The sequence below is a fragment of the Poeciliopsis prolifica genome, unplaced genomic scaffold, assembly GCF_027474105.1.
Source record: "Poeciliopsis prolifica strain line A6 unplaced genomic scaffold, Auburn_PproV2 SCAFFOLD027, whole genome shotgun sequence".
NCBI lineage: Eukaryota > Metazoa > Chordata > Actinopteri > Cyprinodontiformes > Poeciliidae > Poeciliopsis > Poeciliopsis prolifica.
Genome location: NW_026562402.1, coordinates 6,418,345 through 6,435,624, shown reverse-complemented (window position 1 = coordinate 6,435,624; position 17,280 = coordinate 6,418,345). Strand labels below are relative to the sequence as shown.

Sequence of the window (17,280 nt, the reverse complement as noted above, 5' to 3'; positions counted from 1 at the left end):
TATCCATTTGATCAAATGCACCTAAAGAGGTGAAAGGGACTCGAGTTGTGCCGTATTAATGGTATAGCTGATTCTTCATGTTTTTATAAATAAAAAGTAAGAAGTAAATTTTTGTTCTGCCAGTTCCTTGTAGTCCTTGTAATTAGTAAATAGAATCAATATTTAAATGCAATATAAATACTATATTCTGTTGCCACAACTCTTAGCACTCCACCAATATGCCCTTTTCCCATAAACAGTACCATTTAAGTTAGTCACAAACCATTTAAGGACAAAGCAAACACGCTCCTGTCAGATGAGGAGAAACTGCTTTTGTTGGCCTACATTTAAACTGTCTCATAGTAAAATAACACTACACAACACTCAGAATGCAATTTGTGGTTACTCTTTTCTTCAGCTGGGACAAAGAAGCTGGACAGAGTCGATGGGAAGATGAATTGGGCGAATTAAGCGACAATACTGGAGAAACACCTTTGAACGCAAGTTTTATTATTATTATTATTATTATTATTGTAAAAATGTATTATTGTATTTTATCGTTGCAAACTCCTTGAATCTATATTGAGTCTTACTTTGGCCCACTCTTATAGTCAGACAAGTTCATTTCAGGACTGGTGTGAGGTCTCATCTAAGCCATGTTATTTCTTTCATAAATAATGTAGCTTACTAGTCACTGATATGTCTGATATAGCTGACTGCATCCTCATGGATGAAGACAGGCTTAAGGTCCTTTCGAATACCAAGGTCAATCTTAGGTCATTCTAAGCTAAAAATGGTCAATCATCTATTCTCATTTTTGTTTATTTGACAATATAACATAAAAAAAATTTAAAAATAGCTAAGTGTGCTGTGAAAAATGGCACAAGATAAATAGTTTTTGAGCTACATTTTTCATTTAAACTGAGCATAAGTAAGAAAGGCCTTATTCCAGTTTAATTTAGTGTGATAACCAGCAGGGGACAGAAAGGCAGTGTTCTGTGTGTCTCTGCAGTTACATAACAATAATGGTGTGATGAGGAGAACAGGGAATGTGATCAGAGGGCAGGAGAGGAGGAGGGGAGCAGACGGAGAACACTAGAGGAAAAAATAGTTTCTATTCATCCTCTCAATGGGACACAGAGTCCTGCTTCTACTCAATCGCTCACACAAAGACACAGTCATTCTTAGCACATACAGAGGCCCTGGGCATAATAAAGAAATTTTAATGAAACAATGGAGTACTGTGGATTTGTAAGATTTTTCTGATGTGCCACTGGATAAAGGGTCATCATGATCTGTGCACAATTAATTGCAATTGAAATCACTCTACAAAGAATGCAAAGTATCCTGATCAACTTGGTAAGGGATCAGGATAATCAAAAGGACTTCCAACATTTTTTAACTGGTGAATCAAACTCTTTAAATCAAAGCGTTTGTTTAATTAGTCAGAGTTAACAGAAACATTCAATTTGTCATGAAATGGTGGTGTTTGCGGTGGTGAGGCAGCACGCTGGAGACCCAGGTAAGTTGACGGTGGTGTAATTTAATAACAAAATAGTCCACAAAAACACAGTCAATAAACAGAGTCCGCGGCCAGGCAGCACGGCTGAGCGGAAGCCAGGGCTCAACGCCGGTAGCAACTGGTCTTACAGGCGGCTAAACAACACAAAAACGGCAGACCAAGGCAAAAGTACGACAACGACAAACAATGACAAACAACGACAAGGACCCGACCAGGAACAAAGGACACAGGAGGGACTAAATACACTGAGGGTAATCAGTGACACACCTGGGAACAATCAAGGGGAAGACAGGACAACTAGGAGAACTCAGGACACAGAAACTCAGAATTAAACACAGAAAAACACAGAACCTGACAGTACCCCCCCTTAAAGGGCGGCTACCAGACGCCCAAAAACAAAATCCAAAACCCAAAAACCAGGGTGGGCGGAGGGGCGACGGAAGGAGGGCCAGAGTCCAGAAAACAAAAAACTACCCACAAAAGGTGGGCGGAAACACAAGGAGGGGCCAAGAGTCCAAAACTAAACAGAAAGAGGGCAGAGGCGTCGAGGGGGGTCCGGAGGGCGTCCTCGGCGCCCGCGGCAGACCCCACGGGGGAGGTCCGGAGGGCGTCCTCGGCGCCCGCGGCAGACCCCACGGGGGAGGTCCGGAGGGCGTCCTCGGCGCCCGCGGCAGACCCCACGGGGGAGGTCCGGAGGGCGTCCTCGGCGCCCGCGGCAGACCCCACGGGGAGGTCCGGAGGGCGTCCTCGGCGCCAAGGAGCACTAGGGGACTCGGGAGGAGCACTAGGGGACTCGGGAGGAGCACTAGGGGACTCGGGAGGAGCACTAGGGGACTCGGGAGGAGCACTGGGAGTCTCGGGAGGAGCACTGGGAGTCGGGAGGAGCACTGGGAGTCTCGGGAGGAGCACTGGGAGTCTCGGGAGGAGCACTGGGAGTCTCGGGAGGAGCACTGGGAGTCTCGGGAGGAGCACTGGGAGTCTCGGGAGGAGCACTAGGGATCTCGGGAGGAGCACTAGGGATCTCGGAGGAGCACTAGGGATCTCGGGAGGAGCACTAGGGATCTCGGGAGGAGCACTAGGGATCTCGGGAGGAGCACTAGGATCTCGGAGGAGCACTAGGGATCTCGGAAGGAACACTAGGGATCTCGGAAGGAGCAGAGTCCACGGAGGCCGGAGCGGATCCGGCGGAGCAGGAGCAGGAGCCGGCGGAATCCGGCGGAGCAGGAGCCGGAGCGGAATCCGGCGGAGCAGGAGCAGGAGCCGGAGCGGAATCCGGCGGAGCAGGAGCAGGAGCCGGAGCGGAATCCGGCGGAGCAGGAGCAGGAGCCGGAGCGGAATCCGGCGGAGCAGGAGCAGGAGCCGGAGCGGAATCCGGCGGAGCAGGAGCAGGAGCCGGAGCGGAATCCGGCGGAGCAGGAGCAGGAGCCGGAGCGGAATCCGGCGGAGCAGGAGCAGGAGCCGGAGCGGAATCCGGCGGAGCAGGAGCAGGAGCCGGAGCGGAATCCGGCGGAGCAGGAGCAGGAGCCGGAGCGGAATCCGGCGGAGCAGGAGCAGGAGCCGGAGCGGAATCCGGCGGAGCAGGAGCAGGAGCCGGAGCGGAATCCGGCGGAGCAGAGTCCACGGAGGCCGGAGCGGAATCCGGCGGAGCAGGAACGGCAGCCGGAGCGGAATCCGGCGGAGCAGGAACGGCAGCCGGAGCGGAATCCGGCGGAGCAGGAACGGCAGCCGGAGCGGAATCCGGCGGAGCAGGAACGGCAGCCGGAGCGGAATCCGGCGGAGCAGGAACGGCAGCCGGAGCGGAATCCGGCGGAGCAGGAACGGCAGCCGGAGCGGAATCCGGCGGAGCAGGAACGGCAGCCGGAGCGGAATCCGGCGGAGCAGGAACGGCAGCCGGAGCGGAATCCGGCGGAGCAGGAACGGCAGCCGGAGCGGAATCCGGCGGAGCAGGAACGGCAGCCGGAGCGGAATCCGGCGGAGCAGGAACGGCAGCCGGAGCGGAATCCGGCGGAGCAGGAACGGCAGCCGGAGCGGGGTCCGGCGGAGCAGGAACGGCAGCCGGAGCGGGGTCCGGCGGAGCAGGAACGGCAGCCGGAGCGGGGTCCGGCGGAGCAGGACGAGGAGCAGAGGCTGGAGCTGGGCTGGCGGAGCGGATGTCTGGCCTGGGAGGCAGAGGTTTAGCATCCCACGCCGCGAAGGCTGTCTGGCGTATATCCTCTGCCTCCCGCTGCAGCTCCACCAGCGCGGGGTGCTGGAGACGTGGAACCCAGTAGTCCAGCAGCAGTCCCAGGCGTATGGCGAACCCCAATCGCCTTAACGCATACGTGGACGTGCTCTTAGACTCCTCATATTCCTGGATCGTTCGGAGCAGCTCCTCTAAACCCTCTGGGTCCATTATGCGGAACAGCGTGCCTCACCGTACTTATGGTCGGGTCCTTCTGTCATGAAATGGTGGTGGTGAGGTGGTGAGGCAGACGCTGGAGACCCAGGTAAGTTGACGGTGGTGTAATTTAATAACAAAATAGTCCACAAAAACACAGTCAATAAACAGAGTCCGCGGCCAGGCAGCACGGCTGAGCGGAAGCCAGGGCTCAACGCCGGTAGCAACTGGTCTTACAGGCGGCTAAACAACACAAAAACGGCAGACCAAGGCAAAAGTACGACAACGACAAACAATGACAAACAACGACAAGGACCCGACCAGGAACAAAGGACACAGGAGGGACTAAATACACTGAGGGTAATCAGACACACCTGGGAACAATCAAGGGAAGACAGGACAACTAGGAGAACTCAGGACACAGAACTCAGAATTAAACACAGAAAAACACAGAACCTGACACAATTAGTTCTACTACTGTGCACAACCTTGAAGAAGTCCATCATAAGTAACAGAAAAGTACTATGAAGCAGGGTTCCCTCAGGGTTAAAACACACTGGGTAGTGAGCCATGATGTTCATTTCAAAATGGCCATGTTTTATCTTTTTATAGAACAACATAGTTTGTGAATTTTTAGGCATTTTGGTATGCTTTAAATAATTTTTATATCCTCCAAACCACAAGCACCAACACTCAGATTGTTGGTGAAATCACATAATTTTAGTTCTTGATTGTTTCCATTTAGATTTTTAAGGTGTTTTGTTTTCTTGATTGCAGAAAAGTGTTCAAACCATATTTGATCATCTGAATGGACTATAGACAAATGTTGACACCAGTAACATATGAAGGCAATGTTGAAAGAGGGCCAGTGGTCCTGTTGTGATGCAATTAATCAAACTATGAACAAATGTGTTTAACATTTTTGTTTTCTTCATCACACTTGTAATGTATGGTGTCAAAATCAAAATCCATGTCATGACTCTGCTCTGCTTTTATTGTCGATATACATTTGTTAGTCAGAAAAATACACCTTTGAATACTTTGCATAACAATTACTGCAAAATATTACATAACTTGTGGTCCTGCAAATAATTTTACCTTATCACTTAAATGTTTTCTTCCTTGTTTATGGTTGTTCCACTTACAACTACTAGTGTGGTTTTCCACTTACAACTACTAGTGTGGTTTCTGCTGCAACTCTTCCTTCTTAACACAAGGTGGCGGTAGAAGATTGTCCTATTTTTTTTCTCTTTCTCCACAGATACAGCTAAAACATTTCAATATTAAGCAAAATTCAGTATTTCTTGTTAGTCATGAAAGAAAGTGAAACTCCTTCGTTGTATAGAATTGTCACACATAGCAATAAAATTCAAGACTTTGTTTCTTGTAATTGTGATGGTTATAGATTACAGATGATAAAAATCCAAGATTCAGTTTCTCAGAAAATTAGAATACATTGAAAAAGGTAATTATTGGAAACCTGTTTTCTGAATGTGCAGAACTACTATGACATTCAAATTTTCTGGGGAAATGAATTTTGGGTTTTCTTTACCTGAAAGTTGTAATTGTTGAAATTACAATACAATAAAATGCTAGAAATATTATTTTTTGTGTAATTAATCTATTTAAAATAACTGCTTCACTTTCTGAGATAACTGCCAAGAAACATTGAACTCCTACGCAATATGATTTTTAAAATGTACTTGTATGTTACTTTCCACCTCTAATTGGATAAGGCCTACCAAACAGCTGATTTTATTTCTTTAGTTCTTTGTGAAAAACATTGCTTGTGCATCAACAATTTTGGTGTAATTGTGCATTTTGTTTTTGTGGTTTTTTTTTAACTGATTTCCATTGAGCTGGAAGACATGTAATAAAACATTGTTCCATAGTATATTATAATTTCTCAGAGATGCTTAAATAAATAGATGTTTTGACAAGACAATCAATTTATGGTGATTGCCTGAGCTCAAAACCCAGCAGCATAAAACACAAATCCCCGTTATGTAATAGAGCCCATTAAACTGAGCTCATCACAGTAATGATACTGTAGATTATCTAACTATGTGGAAGCACGCAGTTTCAATGTCAGTAGTTTGTTTGAATCCTGACACTTTCCTACCAATTAAACTGAATAATTCAGATCAATTTGTGTATATATATATATATATATATATATATATATATATATATATATATATATATATATATATATTATAATAATTCCCTTCTCACCCACCGCGGGTGGTTCTTATCCTCTGAGCTCGGGTCCTCTACCAGAGGCCTGGGAGCTTGAGGGTTCTGCGCAGTATCTTGGCTGTGCCAAGGACTGCACATTTCTGGACTGAGATGTCTGATGTTGTTCCTGCGATCTGTTGTAGCCACTGCTCCAGTTTGGGGGTTACTGCCCCGAGGGCCCCGATGACCACAGGCACCACTGTGGTCTTCACCTTCCAGGCCCTCTCCAGTTCTTCCCTGAGGCCCTGGTATTTCTCCAGTTTCTCGTGCTCCTTTTTCCTGATGTTGCAATCACTTGGTATTGTTACATCAACCACAATGGCTTTCCTCTGATGTTTATCCACTACGACAATGTCTGGTTGGTTCGCCATTACCATTCTGTCTGTCTGGGTCTGGAAGTCCCACAGGATCTTAGCTCTGACGTTCTCCACCATCTTTGGGGGTGTTTCCCACTTTGATCTCAGGGTTTCCAGTCCATATTCTGCACAGATGTTTCTGTACACTATGCCTGCCACTTGGTTATGTCGTTCCATGTACGCTTTCCCTGCCAGTATCTTGCACCCTGCTGTTATGTGCTGGACTGTCTCCGGGGCCTCCTTGCACAACCTACACCTTGGGTCTTGTCTGGTGTGGTAGATCTGGGTCACAATTTTTTACAGATTTTAACTTCTGTTCTTTGAATAGGAGGGAAACCAGTCAGATTAAAGCAGTATATACATACAGGGCACTGCTTATTGACTTTCTGAGATGCAGAAAGTCTTAGAAAGTTCTGTAGAGATTTTTTTTTTTCAAAATAGGGCAGATGAGAATCACATTATTTGCGGTGAGTAATTTTCCACTTCAGCCAAAACATTAGAACAAATAATGACTAGTTTAGCCTGATAAATCTGCAGCTGGGGGAAGACATTTTATGGTTTGGTCCTACAAATTTGAAATGAAAGTACAAATGTAACTAAATTTAAAAGTGCACAACATTCCAAAAAGTGGGGGCAGTAAAATGTGACACAATGCCAATCACTTATTCTCAGATGGCTTGATAAAGTGTAGTGACAGTGCTGATGCAGCTCGTGCTTTCACCCACCTACACGGCCATCCAATTACTGCACTGAAAACTTCTTGCAAACGTAGCGATTTTCTATTGTTTCTCATGTCCCAAAAGCAACTGAAATCTTTTAGACTCTGTAACTGGGAGGGTATGTCAATGAGAGGCACATCGGGGTGTTTTTCCACACACAATTAGTAAAATATGTTGATTGTACTGTGGAAGTATTTGTTGATTGGTTTACTGAGTTTCCTCCCCCTGGTCTCACACTGAGGTTCGGGCTACTGCCGGGTGATGTGAGTTCCTAAATCTCACCACATCAAATGAGGTGATTGCAAAAGCAAACAAATGGATCTTTTGTGTTGGTAAAGAACGTTTTCTGTTTTCGGCAGAATCAGTGCAAATGTTTTCTTACACAAAAGGTGGAAAAAAGTTTTTAACGTTACCCACTGTAGAGGGGAAAATGTGCTTCTTCTCCATTCAGCCAAAGAAATTCTTCCACTTCAAGCTTGAGAAGTGGGACGACAGAGACTCACATGCCCTAATCGTCCCGTTTCTGACCTCAATGGCCTCATAAATGTGATTGTTCTGACCTCAACTCATAAGCCCATAAAGTCCTAATACGGTCAGAACTGAAGACGCCTTTAAAATAAGAGTTGAAACTCCTTCAAGAAAAAAGAAATGTCAATTTGTCCTCGACTTTCAGGCTCCTGAATGAGAATCTAGAAGAATTAAAATGATGTACCAAATATATATATATTGAAGTTATTTTCATTTTTTCTTCAAAAAAAAAAAAGATTTCTAGCTTTAGAGAAATATGAAAACCTTTTTCCACTTTGTACACTGAACACTACCATGTTAAGTTAAGGACTTCAACTGTGTATTTATTTTCTATAGATTTCTATAGAGATGTGACTTAAAGATGTTTGATATGCATGTAAAAAATTAGAAACAGTCACAATCAGCGGTTTTCAAGTCACAACTTCAGACAACAACAATGTGTTGCAAAATGATTTTGACCTTTTCTGTTTACTGTGTTAATTTATTTTATTACATCCTTTAGAGACCCGGTCTGGGCCAAAGGATAGGAATTTTTGCTGGGATTTTTATTTTGGTGTAAATATGTGGCTAAATGCATTTGAATGTCTCGTTTTCCAAAATACGCATGAATTTGTGTTTATTTCCCGGTGGCTTTGTGCGTCCTCACAACGGTGGCGACAGAGCTGCAGAAATGCGACTCGCCCCGTCTTTCAATGCATCCCATTATCTGGGCGGGGAGAGGAGAGGGGCAGCGAGATAGTGACCAGGGCCACCACATTGCTTCCCTCTTCTCAGACACAGTTGCACTGAGCAGGAACCGGCTGGTTTGTGCTATCCGCGCAAAGAAATCCCAAAGAAACGAGAGGACCGCAACAAAACGGAGTCGTTTGAAAAATTTGCTTCACGAGCTGGGGTTTTTGTTTTTGCGGTCTTGAAGCTTTCAGGCTCATCTTCGTCCTGTTGCTCTGCACGCTCGCATTGTAGGAGGAGGACTGGTCTCCCTTTTGTGTGGCTCTGCGCTTGTTTATTCAACTTCTTCTGCCTCCCGAATTCAGCAAACAGGAGGTGGTTTGTTGCAGCTTCTCATTGTGTCGCCCTACACGGAATGAATGACAAAAACAAAGGAGGTTGATGTCCATAACTCTCCGACTCACCTCTCCTTCGCCTCGCCAAAGGAACGGAGACTTCATCTCCGGCAGAAGATGGAAAGCGGAGGCGGGACGGAGAGCGCGGACGGCGGCCAGGGGCAGCACTCGGTGCCCGGTCAGCAGCAGCAGCAGCGCGGGGCTGAAACGGCGGCACAGCCCGCTCACACGGGTGAAAAGAAAAAAAAGATAAACCGGGCACCGTCTCCAGCGAGGCCGAAGGACGTGCCCGGTTGGTCGCTCACAAAGATCCGCGGAGGGATCGGGAGCACGACCCTGAGCGTCAAGCCCGGAGCCATCCATCTGGGCAGCCGCATTTCCAGGCGCAGCCCGGTGGGCAGCCTCGCTGGAAAGGACGGCAAAGCCGAGAGGGGCGGCGGTAAAGCGGTGGGGAAATCTTCGCTGCTGTCCAAGACCTCGGCGTCCAAAGTGGCAAAAAGCAACAGCGGCCGGAGGAAGGCGTCGGACGCCAGCACTGGGTCCGACGACCTGTCCAAAGACTCCGGGTGCGCCGCGGGGAAGCTCTCCCCGACAGACAGCAGCTCCGAGCTTTCGGACTGCGCCTCCGAGGAAAACAAACTCTCGGCGGATGCTGGGAGCAGCGACACCGAGTCGAGGAGCAGCCGCGGCGCAGAAGGAGAGAAGCCGCTCGGGAGCAGAGCTGGCCAGCGAGCAGCCGCCAAGAACACCTGCTCCACCGCGGGGAAGGATGAGAAGGATCGGCGCTCTCTGAGCGTGGAGACCGGGGAGGACAGCACTTCCCCGGGCGAGGAGCGGTCGGCCACCTCGTTTGACAGCAGGGTGCCGGCCAGCACTTCTCTGGCGTTCTCAGACCTCACGGAGGAGTTCACCGACGGCATGCATGAGGAGTACCTCAGGGAGATAGAAGAGCTGAGATCTGAAAATGATTACCTCAAAGTAAGAAGCATGTATTTCCTGTTTATCTGTGGTTCCCGTATTAACACGCATCACTGTAAGACATTAGTACTAAAAATTGTGTCATTTTACAATTAACAACTCAGTAAGTTTGGCTGTTTTTCATTACATGGGGTAGTTTTAGCAAATTGAATACCAGCTCCAGGGTGTGACACGATCCAAACCAGATCTGAGCTTTGACTTTCAGGATGACTCGAACCCAACAGAGTCTGGAGTTTGCTTTTTACCTGAGCTTCTTTGATTCATAGTTTGATATCTGAACCTGCTCTGCAGTCTCTCTGCAAATCAGAGGCCCTTAAAGCCAAATGCCTTTGACTGTGTGTGCATTGACAAATAACAATAGAGCTTCTGTTCAGGATGAGGCACTAAACACACAACCAACCAATCCTAGGAAGATGTACAAGCAGCTGGTTTGCTTTTGTATTTCAGGATTTTCTGTCTTTTACATTTCTGATTTTTTTTCTCTCTCTCAGAGAACACAAAAATTACTTGGAATTGCTGATGAGAAAAACTGCTAAATTTGTCCTTCTCATTAGAAAAAAGAGATGCTTAATTCGTTGCACTATTGGCACCTATGAGGCTGAAAACTTTCTGTCTTTGAACAAAATGCTTTGGCCTGATGGACCCGAAAGTAATTTGAATGGCAGCTTGTGCAGAAAAGTTTGATTGTGATTTGTATTCATTTACATAATAGTGACCTTAGACACAATAGCCTTGGAAAAACAGTATTTGTGCTTACAGTAAGCAATACAGTTTAGTGCCAATAGCCCATCTTTCAGGCATAGTCTGATCCATTTGACACAAACACTGTGCTGCTGATACTGCTGTAGAGTGACATCCAGCATATTAAGTGAAATTGTTACAGTAGAACTATCCTGACGATGTTATCAGTTAAAAAACAATAAACAAAAAAACTGTTTCAGATCTCGTAGACAGCAGTGAAAAGCAATACAATTGAATCTACTGGTCAAGCCCACCTTGAGATTGACTGATTAAGGGAACGATCAATTAGGGAGCATGTCCCGAAGCTCTGCAACGTCTGACCAGACAAGCCAGTAATTGTCAGAGATTGATTGGAAGCGATGACTGATCAGGAACACTTGCCTCTGTGAGTTTCTGGTTCTTTATGCCCTGCTTGTTCTGAAGGGAGTGTGTTATTTATTTATTTATTTTTTAGCTTAATTATGACCTTTTTTTTTCTACTCAAACCAGGTTTCAGGAAGAGCTAGTCAGCCCTCAGTGAAAAGTGATTAGATAATTGACCATTTTCAAAATAACAACACTACTTTGGTGATTTTAGTTGATTTCATCAACATGTGTAGAGACGTTTCCCTAGTGTCTCTCTTTGTGCTGGACAAATATTTGAAAATTAATTGGCAATGCATAAGTGTTAATTCAATTCTTAAGACATCCATCTTGTCATAGTGTTGAAGTTGTAGAAAAAAGATGTAAATATGTCACATTTTACACCCATTGCAATAATAGTTAGATGATCCATATTTTCTGAATGTGGTAATGGACGGTCGACCAAACTTCTCACCGACATTCCTTTGCAATTTTTATTTGTGCAAGCGAAACACTGAAGCATGATGACACTCGTGCGTTTCTCTCTTACTTAAAGCTACTCTTTGCGTCCTCTGAGTGCCGTTTTTCTCTGGCAGACTGCAGATTGAATATAGGCCGTCGTGATTCAGAGCTACCTCTTTAGACCACAGCAAATCCTCCTGGGAGGGCCTGCAGTGATGTCAATCTGTCGTTGCAGCTGTGAGGAACACCTGCAAAGATCTAAACAACATACTGTTTAAGCATCAGATTAACAGACTGGAGCTAAATCTTTACTCCAAATCTTATTCGTGGGCACCTTCTTTCCTTTAAGCCTCAGTTGATGTTCTTTGTTATTGTTTGATCTGGACTCTGCCTCTGTATTGCTGAGTGAGCTTGTAGTGCTGCCTCTCTGTCACTATTGGCAATTAGCCTATAAACATCAGTCAACTTAAAAATCTTTTGCGTCTGCAGTGTGTTAAAAATACTACTTGCGATTGACACTTTACGACGTCTTTCATGCAAACAACAGTTTCATTGTTTCTGCACATTTGGCTCCGTTTTTGCCCTTTTCAAGTGTTTTCCCTTCCGCTTAAAGTTAAACAGAAACCTTTCTGTTCAGTATAAGTAAGCCTTTGCTACTCGTAGCTATCCCGCTGATTTCAAAAGTATTTTTCCCAGGCTTGATTTAATTTTTGAGGAATGTCTGTCCTGTGACTACAGTTTCAGATGCAAGACGAGCATCAGTTTCCTTGTGCAGACAGGAAACAGGTCTGGGTTAGTGTGATTTCACCACCACGTTGTTTGACACTGAGAGCTTTTATTTTAACTTCCTGGTAGGTAGGATTGTTTTGTGCTGTGGCATAATTTATATGGATACTCTGTCTACTTTGGGTAAATATGTCTTTTGGGAAAAAACTAAAATATAGCAGGAATAAACTGCATAAGCCATGTTGATGACCCTTCTTTTTTTCTTTTTTCTTTTTTTTCGGGGGTCACAGCCTGTCATATTTCACCACAGATAACATGGCTATATTGATATAACAGTTTAAGTTCTTGACTTGATGGAAGAAGCCAGAGGACCCAGAGGCAACATGCAAACAATATGAAAGATTGAAGAATGCTATGTTTGTCAGTATACATAATTATGTAGTGTTATTTATTAAATCAGAAAAAAAAACTGAACTTCAAGTAAAAATACAGTGACGTCTAATAGTTTGAGCAGGTTGGTAGAGAAGTGGAAGTAGGCCGTGGTGAAACTGCAGCACAGGGGTAGAGATGAGGGTACAAATTGACCCAAAGCCTTTGGATTTGGGTAAATGTTACAAATTATTTTAGCTCCGAAGGTTGTCGCTTGAACAGCAAAGTGCATAAAAGAGCAATTTTATTTTGGTTTCTTGAGTCATTGAACATAATCCTAAACTTATCACTTCATTGCACACAACTGTTACCTATATATGACCTAACACTTGACAGGTATGTGATTAGAAAATCTTGGTTTTTAACCTGATATCTGAATTTGTGACAGGTTAAACGCTTGTTTAACAGAGCATATCATGGGCTCTGTTTAAAGAAAATACCTCCTTGTCCACTACAGATACTAAGCAAACAGGACAGAAAGGGGAGTTTAATTAATGCTGCTCTGTGTATTTTCCTCCCACCTAATGTTCTTAAACAATTTTATTATATAATTTAAGTCGAATAAAACTGTTTAGGTTAGTATTAGAGAATGAATATTCAATATGTATAATCTGGAAATCAGCACCAAAATATAAAATATACATTTCACTTGTCTTTGAATTACATTGACACTTTTGCCATTTCTTGCATTTCATTTTAACATTGCAAGCAGCATGAAGAACTTGCATGCATTCATACAGGAGAAAATAAATCAAGAAATCTGAATGATACTCTTGCATTCTGAGAATGTAATGGAAAAGAGGAAAACATCAACTTTTAACACAAAATACTCAGAGCCTTGCTCAAGCATTCACATTCCTTGCTTTTTTTCCACATTTTGTCATGTTACAGCACCAAACCGCAGAGTACTTACAGGGGATTTATGTGATATTTCCAACAAAATGTAAATAATTTGACTGAAGAAGAAAAATGACACATAGTTGAGACAAAAGAATCTGAAAAGTGTGGTGTGCATTTTTATTCAGCTGTTTCTGAGTCATTCACCTCATGCTGCATTTGCAACTTCCAAGTTTTTTGGGGATTTGTTTCCACCAGCAGATTAAAAAACTAGCATGCAGAAATGACAATGTTCAAGTCTTTCCGTTTGATTTTGGTCTTTAGACTTGAACTGGGTCTCGCTAACACATTAGTTTATGCCTTCTAATTGAATCCCTTGCTACATGTTCTTTCTGGAAGATGAACGTCTCAGGTCTATGCTGCCTCTATCAGTTTTTCTTCCAGAATTTATCTCCAACTGATTTCACATGAGCTCTGACCGTCTGTCATATCCCAGCAGCATGATGCTGCAAGTGAGACATTTTAAAGCTGTAATGGTTTATTCAATGTGGGGTGTTAGGTGGCCCTTTGTGGCAAAGTTTGAATTTGATTTTCTTTTAAAAATGATTTTCCCTTCTCTCCAACCTGAGCTTGGTATTTCTTCAGCTTCTCCAGAGATACCATGGGCTTCTTGGCTGCTTCTCTGAGGAATGACGTTCTTCCCTGGTCTGTTGTCGTTTTGTAGGCTTGCGGTATTGTCCCCCTGTTTTCACTTGCTGATGGATTAAACCCTGCCTCCGTAGAACAGCTGCATTAAAAAAGAGATGAAATCACATCTCCTGTTCAGTCGCTGAGGGATTTCTGAAGAACACTTTTCTCTTTATTTTATTGAGGGGCATCAGAGTTAAAGGGCTCACCACTATGCACATCTCTGTTTTCAAATGATTCCCTTTTTTTTAACTTGATCATCCTTCCTTGTGTTCTTCTTTGTGTTGGTGTATTAAATAATTGTCAAAATAAATGGTAAACTCTGAGGCTTTAACATGACAAAATAAAAGCAAGAGATGTGATTACCATATAATTTCAAATATTAAAGTGTCTTAGCTCTCATACATGACAGCTGATTGGCTGATTTTTTTCTCCTGACTGGCTGTGTGCTCACATGACGGAGACAATCTTCCCTTTTCTTTCTCAGTTAGCTGTGAAAAGCAGGTCAGTGGAACAAGCTCTCTCTCTCTGTCTCTAAGTCTCTTGCCACAATAACTTGTGATTCCCTGGTCTCATGTCCTCACTTTCTCCCCTCCTATCTGTCATGTTTCATCATCTTTACGTACAGTTGGTCTTCAAGAATCGAGAATTTTTTTAATCTTCATCTTTGGAGATCCATCCTTACTTTGGTGCACTGGCCCTCTTAAATGAACATATTTTTCAGTTTGTTCTTCTTTTATCTTGTTTCTTCTCTGATTGTTTTTTTTTTTTTTTTTTTTTTTTTTTTTTTTCATTTCCTACATTTCCACCCTTTTCCTTCTGGAATCAAGCCTCTGCTCCCTGGATTGCACATTTGTACATGTGGTCCTCGGAGAACAAATTACTTCCTGCTGAAGTCAATGTTAGTTTCATCAACACCGGGTTGCTTACAAGACACTGTGCTGCATTATAATCCCAGATACTACCCTGAAGTGTTTTATTGCCCATTAAAAATATATGCATTGGCAATAAAAACAGTGCCATGATGAAGTGATGAACTGTAAGATTTCATAAATTGCACCAGTTGGGGAAAAAAGGAGCTATTTCTGTTTTGTTTACACTTTGGTCGACAGCATCACAAGAGGCGGAAGAATCGATCTGATCAGCTCAGACCATTCAACTCTATTGTGGATAAGCAGCTTTTAACCAATTGGACTTTTTTTTAGCATACATTAGAAAGCATTTGAGTTCCAGTCTATCTTGGTCCTCTTCCCAATCCATGTCTTTTGTTTTGGCCAAATGTTTCTGAAATACATTCATTGCTCCTAAATGTAGCTGTCAAGCTTAACTGCTACTAAATATAAGTAAGTACCTTTGAACAAGGGATTGGATTGAAAATGTGACCAAAGAGGAAGAAACACAGCAAAGAAAGCATAAATGAATATCAAGGCTCAGTTGTGCCTTATTTGATGTCACCAGAGGTCATTTAGTTTTAGGGAAGGTGCAGTCCACAGATAAAAATCAAAACCAATAGAAAGCTGACCGTGAGACACTCTCCTATTGGCAAAAACTATATTATCATTGAGAGTGATTCATTTTGAAAAAGATAAAAAAAAGTACAGCCAGTAGCTTTAATAGTTAGTAGCTCCACACTCATAGGAGTATTTTGTTGCTGCAATGACACATGCGAACCCTACCTACTGCTGAACCCACTTCGACTCATTCCATATTCCATGCACACATCGCGACACATCCCCAGAGCTTGTTGTTGCTAGAGTAGCAGCTCTGCAGAAGCTGACCCACATTATTCACTATAGTAAAATTGTGTCAGCACTACTACAACTACCGCTGCTTCGTATTCCCGTTTCCTGTCGTCCGCACACACGTGCTTACATGCGGAGATTTTAGCAAACACACACGCTTCTCGTCTCGGAGTCACTCTACTGCTGATGTGTTTTATCACACACACATCAGATCAAGGCTCTTCCCATGGATGATTATTTCATTGCTCACACCCACGCTGCTACAGGAGCTGCACCCCAAAATATGATTCAGAGGGATGATGCAATTCATGTTTCTGGGTTGAAATGAATCATTGATTGCCATTTGTTTAAAATGAGAATTAGGTAATATGCAGCGGATCTCTTTGCAACATTTTTCACATGGTGTCCAAGAATTAAGTTTTTTTTGCGTGTTTCACATTTCTCCTCCACAAAGCTCCTGTATGTTCTTGTTGCTTTAGATATTCAGGTTTATTTCAGACCCTTCACAGGAAGTAAAACACCCAGACAGAAAGACAACAAAGCAGAAACAGCATCCAACCTAAAGAGTGATGCTGAAAGTTTTGAGCTTGCTGGTGATATGCCTATTCTTAAAACATGTGAGAACATCTTGCAATAACTTTTGCTTATGTAATTCTGTCTTCTGATGACCCCTTCGGTTGCTGTAGCAGACAGTCGAGTCTGTAATTATGAGGTAATTATTAGGCAGTTATTAGACTAATGAAGAGAAGATGAAGTGGCCAACAACAAGCTGACCAAAGAGATTACGTTGATAACAAGGTCAGTGGGATGATATTTTCAGATGATTGCCTCGCCATGGTCATAAGAGGCTACAAAAGCTCTTCATAAATGTTGAAGGATTCCCTTTATGTCCATATAATGTTTTCACCTTTTAACTGTGGTCCACTCTCAGGGAGTGAATTACCATCAAATATGCCGTGATCAGAATATGACTTGAATTCTAATGAAAACATGCATTCCTTTCTTAACTCCTCTCTTTCGTTTTAACCGTCTCCAGGATGAGATGGAGGAGCTGAGGTCTGAGATGCTGGAAATGAGGGACATGTACATGGAGGACGATGTTTACCAGCTGCAGGAGCTGCGCCAACAACTGGAGCAGGTAAAAACAAGCCAGAGCCTATCTAACAAAGGAAAGTGTTTCAGAGCAGGCAAGCAAGAAAAGGTTTATCTCTCATCTGCTTTTGATGCTTTTAGGCAAGACCAGTCCTAGGTTAGATTAGCAAAATGATCTCCAGGCTTCCCTTCAAAGTAACGTGAGCCAATGATTTTGCAATACTTAAACATCGACCGTAATTGCACCAGAGTGTTCTCGCATGCAATAGTCCACATTTCTTCCTTAAGTGTTGCAATGTTAGAGGAATTTTTTTTGGCTACTTTCTTGTGGCCAGATGCAAGAGGTGACGTTGATAACGATTGTTTATTAAAAACATGCATCTGCTAAGCACAAAATAAGCTGCCTATTATAGATGGCTACCACAATGTCCAGTGATTTTTATTTAGTTTACAACAGACAC

At 43.7% G+C, this 17,280-nt stretch overlaps 1 protein-coding gene across 3 annotated transcripts in view; it reads left to right on the top strand.

Moving 5' to 3' along the window:
* Positions 1-8,504: 8,504 nt before the first annotated feature.
* The window catches only part of soga1 (suppressor of glucose, autophagy associated 1), a 78,596-nt gene continuing 69,820 nt past the window's right edge, over positions 8,505-17,280 (top strand). For all 3 annotated transcript variants that reach the window (XM_055048431.1, XM_055048432.1, XM_055048430.1), the window contains exons 1-2: positions 8,505-9,761; positions 16,764-16,865. In XM_055048431.1, the coding sequence (XP_054904406.1) occupies positions 8,808-9,761; positions 16,764-16,865 (1,056 nt within the window). In that variant the 5' untranslated portion in view covers positions 8,505-8,807. The remainder of the gene's footprint in view (positions 9,762-16,763; positions 16,866-17,280) is intronic.